A 6000-nucleotide genomic window follows, 5' to 3' on the forward strand; every position below is an offset into this window, starting at 1 on the left:
TTCATTTATTTTTATTCATTCCATCATACAAGAGAATACTATTTGGCCATTTAAAAAGAATGATGTAAGTCTATAGTCATTCACATGAAAAGTTGCCCTCAACATTTTGTGGAGTGAAAAAGCAGACTGTGAAACTATCTTTTAATGTGAGCTTGTTTAGGTAAAATTTCTTAAATCTGTTTCTCCTATGTGTGGAGGTCTGGAAAGTTGTTTATCAAAACGTTAACAGCAATTATCCACAGGAAGTGAGATCGTAGGGGATTTTTGCTTTCTTTTTTGTACTTATCTTTATCATCTGAATTTTCCACAGTGAGTATTTATTATCTATGTAATCAGGAAAAAACTTAATGTTACTAAATCTCATAATTCCACATAGCTTTCATTCATTCAAGGCTCAAGTTGTCCTTGCGTTAGCATAGTTTGTAGCCAGATGCCAGTAAAGAAAATATTAATAGTGAATAACAAAATGGGTAATTGTTTCAGTGAGAGGTCTTTGGCTAAGCTTACTGGAAAAATTCATACTCACACTTAACTACTTGAGATTCAACCCTAATTTGAAGAGGTCGTGGGGAAAGGGTGGTCGTTTTAGTGAAGATGGGGGTCTTCATTGTTCCGACTGTATGCAACTGTAATAGTTACGTGCCTTACAGGATTTTGCAGAGCCCTATTCTGAATCAGGAAGGCCGTTTGACCTGACCAAAGGCATTTATCAAAGTAGGGATGGCTCGGGCTATAAGGGGAACCCAGATATAATAATGGCCTTTTCTTAAAATCCTTCCATCTACCGCATTCCCATATTCCTCCCTCTCCCCCTTTAGCTCTCAACCCAATTCTTGTACATGCTTAAGTTTGAAGGAAAGAATTAAAAATAGGGAAGCAGCTGAGGATATTATATTCCCCTTACATTTTGAGCCACCAGCAGAAATCAAGCTTCATACATATTTTCATAGAAAATCCAGAAAGAATGAAAAATACTTTGTAATTATTTATCAACTGAGAAATTCTTGATGCCGGTTAATTTTAACCAGCAATTTTCTGGATCGTTTGGATCTGTTCTGAGGACTAAATTATTACATTCTGTTACTTTTTGTGGAAGTGAGAACTATCAAATCAAGCTCACCATCATTATTTATATTTAAAGTATTTGAGAACCTCCAGAAAGCAATAAGATATTGATTTTTATCTTTTGTGGAGTTTTGGGGAGAAGGAAGGAAGCAAGGAAAGAGGCCTTTAGAAAGATGACAGTAAGGTACTGCCTGGCTATAAATGTGAACTGAACTTTAAACAGAAAGAGTTAAAGATAACTATACATTTGGTTTTAGAATGTGACCTCGTACACTAGTGATTTTTTTTCACCTCTGTGTTGTGTTCGGCACGATTATTAATGCAGGAAAATCAGTAACATTAGTCATCTTAAAAGGGTTATTACTCAAGATGATTTAAATTGTGAAAATGTCAGTGGAGCCTGCACACACTCTGCTAGAGATGCCATGATTTACGCCCTCTGACACCATCCTGCTGCTGAGAAGGGCTAGAAAAAGGAATGGCTTATATTTTGCACTGATCCAAATGCAGAGCATGATATGAGCAATAACACATCTTAAATGTCCTAGGATTTGCCAGGGTTTCATGGATCAACCATTTGTATATTTGAATCATAATCTGCATGCTTCTTGCAAATCTCTAGAACTTTCTACATTTAGGTGAAGATTTTCTGGAGAGAAGAATTAGAAGCGAAAATTAGTATAAAGGAAAAATATTTCTGAGGCTTCCTTCCTGATTTTCAGTATGCTTTCCATGTGATTCATAACAGCATAAATGATGCATATTGAAATCATTTTAAGTAATATGTAGAATGTAAAGGAATCGACCTTCAGTATTTAGCATTTTGACCTGAAAGCATAGTTATTCATGATTCATAATTGTAATTTTATTTTTCATTTATGTGAATGGATTAAGACAACTTAAAATTTAAATCAAATCCAGAAAAACTGCCAAAAAGCAACCACTAACTGATAAAAAGGTATTATCAATAAGGTATTAAGTGTAGCATGGTAGTAAAACAATGAGCCACAGATACAGTGTTGAGATGAAATTGATTCTTGTTTTTCCCTTCAAAATAAGCAAGAGCTTTCCAGAGACTGAGTTTTTAAAAAGCAAGTGAGGAGCTAAGGTGTTGGTAGATGGGAATGGGGCGGGGGGGGAGTGTTAACGTTTCAAGCTTCAATCCCGTAACCTATCCTGTAACTGCTTAGCTTTACTTCATTTTATTGAAATAATTATAAATCCCAAAATGTGTCTTCATTAAATCATCCTTCAGCATATGCAGTTAGCATTGTTATTAAAGAACGAAAAGGTGTATAGTTTTAACTACCCACAATTTCCAAATATTGCCTAATTGAACCATTTTACGTACAGCAATAATTTAGTTCTCTTCCTAAAGATGATGGACTGTCCTGCCGTCAGGCTCTACCCACAAAGTGAAATGTCTCTAGATTTATGCATTTACTGTAACAGCATCAAAACAATTTCAAATAAACTAAAAGGACCCTTTGGAGGTTAAGAATGATCTCTTAGGTGAATATGAGTAACCATTATGGAGGAGAAAGTGACCAGAAGTGTGTGGCCGGAAGAGATCGAACCATTCTCTGTGGTAGGGAAAGGAAAAGGGTTCTTTAAGTGACACGTGTGTTCTCCTGTCCCCTGTCCCTCCAGATGAATACATCACTCTTGGGAAGCATCGGCATGCTGAATTCAGCACCTCAGCTGCGCTGCATTAAAACCTACCAGGTGCCCCCTGTGCAGCCAGCTTCCCCCGGCTCCCACAATGCCCTCAGGCTGGCCCGGCTCATCTGGACCTCCAACCGCAATGTCATCCTCATGGCTCACGATGGGAAGGAGCACCGCTTCATGGTCTGAAGCTGCTGTCTGCTGCTGTCGCTGCGTTTTAGCTCTCTAAATTCTCTAAGCCGGTGTTGCTCTGTCCTTACTCATACTGGATCATTCCTCAGTGCTGCCCACCCCAGCGTCATCCAGGGGCACGGCTGGGTCTGTGTCACTTGTGCATGCTTCTCGGGGGCAGACTCCCACTCGTGCCACCTATGGATTCAGAGGCATGCACACATGGCTGTACAGGATGTGGCCATTCTATCACTAGGTAGTTTTTCCCTGCCAGAGATGGGAGAGGAAAGTCGGCGGTTCCTGGGAACATTCTTGTTGCTTGGTGCAGCAGAAGCCAGAAAATCAATGAACATTGTGATTGCACTCCCAGCCCTGATCAGCATTTTCAGCCTTCTAAGCCCCCCTCTGAAGTGCTGCTTGGATCTGGTTGTTCTGACACTGGGAGTTGAGCTAGTGTGCAGTCCTCATTATTGAAATTCTTTCCCTTTGCAGTTCCTGAAATACACTATTGTTTACCAAGAAGATTCCGTGTTTACATGTTGTTTTCTTCTGGTGATTGCTAGGAAATAACTCAATCCAGTTTTCTAGGGCTTTGCCACTATCTTCTTTATTAACACCTAACTGATTTGAGATTAATGAGAAAGTATGGCAAAAAATGATTTTCCTTATAGAAAATACAGTTTTCCAGACACCTAGCCTTCTAAAATACTCATATTCTGCTTAAATGATAGTGTATTTAGTAGTTTAAAATAAAAATCATCACTACTTATGATCCTGTTAATATAATTAACCAGTCACTATAATCTCTTACAGGGACTTTTGTGATAAAGAACCAAGTTTGGGAGCATAGCATATACTTAAAATGAAGATTTTCCTATCTATTGCTACAGATCTTTTTGTTTAAGAAAGAGCTTATCCCTTCCCTCCAGAAACTTTACAGACCTGAAGTTTGTATGACGTATGTTAGTTATCATGTTATAATAGCAGTCAATCAAAGAAAAACTAAGAAAGTATTTCTTTTAAACAAGTGTCCTAGAAAATTAATAACTGTGGCACAAATGTTCAGTGGTATATATAAAAATGTGAGAGCGCTTGGTCAATTTGTTTCAGCAAATGTTGCAATGAGGGTGTTCATCATGCTTCAGAGTAAGCTTTAACTAGATCACTTTCTTCTTATGTCAGATTATGCTGGTTCTTGCTCATGATAATGGGGAAAAAAATCCATAAAATATTTTATATGAGTTTCTCCTAACAAACCTTGATCTATATATAGTTGGGGGGAGGTTGGTTGGTAGTTGATTGGTTGGTTAGTTGGGCAAAATGATTTATTAAGTGCAAAAATAGAAAATGATTTATTAAATTCAGAGAAAATACGTGAAGTTTACAGAGGAACCAAAATTATAACATTTCACCTGAAAAGCATAGATTATCAAAGCTTATGTAATATCAGGGTCCAGGAACAAATACATGTTATTTTACTGAAACAGATTTTTAAAGACCATATTAAGAAATTAAGACCACTAGAAGAACATCACTTTCATGTTGATATGAAATATGTTATTTCCATTGATGGCAGATCTGTACTGTTCTTTGGTTTTGGATTTTGAGCGTTTTTTCAAAAGTGAATTTTATGCCACATGCATGTACATTGTATTTATAAAGAGTATATATGTAGTTTCCAGGGAAGAAACAAAGAACTATACTGTGTAGACTGTATTTGTTTGGTGAACACGCTGTTGTGTTTGGTATAGAGCAACGTGAGGTAAACTAGAAGACGCAGTTTGTTTTTCCAGTGGGCTCTCAAGTCTTCTCTATGCCCAGCACACGTTTACTTTATGAACGTAAGTGGAGATTAGTTTATTCTAGGCTACAAAACTATTTGAAATGATGAGATCAATGTATTCCTTGAGATTTTTTTAAAGAAAATGTTCTACGTGTCAGGTGAAAGGTGCGAGAGTGTTGGGCAGGCCACCACCAATTGAGAACAAAGCTGGGGGCCAGACGAGCAACCCCGCTGGGTGATGGATGGGCTAGGCCAGCCGTTCATGAGGTCTCTCTGCACAGCCAGCCAGCCAAGGTGACTGGCCCGTGGAACATTACAATTGTGAAACTCTGGTGGATGACATTGGATAGTTAGACATCTCTAACTCCCAAACTAATTTTTGCGTTCTTGTTAACATAAATCTCTCCTTGGCTGTTTTGACAACCACAGTCCCTAACTTCATCCCAGCCTAGATTTTTCTCAGCACTGAGGTAAACTTCATATTGTCATCCCAATATATGCTTTTAGTATTTCATTGATTTTGTTGGCACTGTATTTGGACCTGTCCTTGTAAATGTAGAGACATATGTGGTTTCATTGGTAATTTACAGGCAGAAGATGACATGACGTGACACCCGTATGAAAGTGTTGTTATGATTGAACTCACTGTGTACAGCCAGTGATTTAAAATGTCTGCCTCTCAAAACTTTCTTGATTCCACGTAACAGATTCTATGTGCTGAGTGTCCCTGTGTACAGATGTGTGTTAAATAAAGCTGAATTATACTGAAGATTGTTGTTCTTATATTACTTTTTCCAGTGTTCACTTTTCTTAAACATTCTCAGTTGAAATCCATATGCCTCTCTCTCCCTTCTATTTCTAATTATTCATTTCCCTGCAGAGGTAGTTTCATGAAAGGCATATGTGTTCACAAAGGACAGTGGGACCACAGAGAAGGAAGTCCCTGTCCTCCTACCAGAAACTCAACAGCACCCTCTGTGGTTTGGGCAAGGTTACTGCATGCATATTGCTTTATCCTTCACCCTAAGTTGCTGCCAAATAGACTTAATTGTATCAAGTTATAGCTTGTCAGATTTGATGACATGGGTTGGCTGCCTCACAGGAGCTGGACTGAGATCATTAAATTAATTTCACTTAATACTCAGTTCGGAGTTGAATTTCAGTCCCTGAGGTAAAGGGTATAATTGGTTTTCAAAAAAAGCAAGAATAACAAAATAGATCCTCATTGCTCACAGAGGGTTATGTGTAAGTAGCAAATGTACTCCTTTTAATTCTTTCAGATAAGACTATGGAAGAGCTTGAATTGAGTCAGTCAT

The 6000-nt window shown here is 38.0% G+C and overlaps 1 protein-coding gene across 1 annotated transcript in view; it reads left to right on the forward strand.

Annotated features, from left to right (window-relative positions):
* WDR7 (WD repeat domain 7) overlaps positions 1 to 5453 on the forward strand; it is a 362337-nt gene extending 356884 nt beyond the window's left edge. Inside the window, exon 28 of the mRNA XM_063077001.1 lies at positions 2716 to 5453. Coding sequence (XP_062933071.1) covers positions 2716 to 2919 — 204 coding nt within the window. The 3' untranslated portion in view covers positions 2920 to 5453. The remainder of the gene's footprint in view (positions 1 to 2715) is intronic.
* Positions 5454 to 6000: the final 547 nt, after the last annotated feature.

Source organism: Cynocephalus volans, chromosome 13 (assembly GCF_027409185.1).
Source record: "Cynocephalus volans isolate mCynVol1 chromosome 13, mCynVol1.pri, whole genome shotgun sequence".
Taxonomy (NCBI): Eukaryota; Metazoa; Chordata; class Mammalia; order Dermoptera; family Cynocephalidae; genus Cynocephalus; species Cynocephalus volans.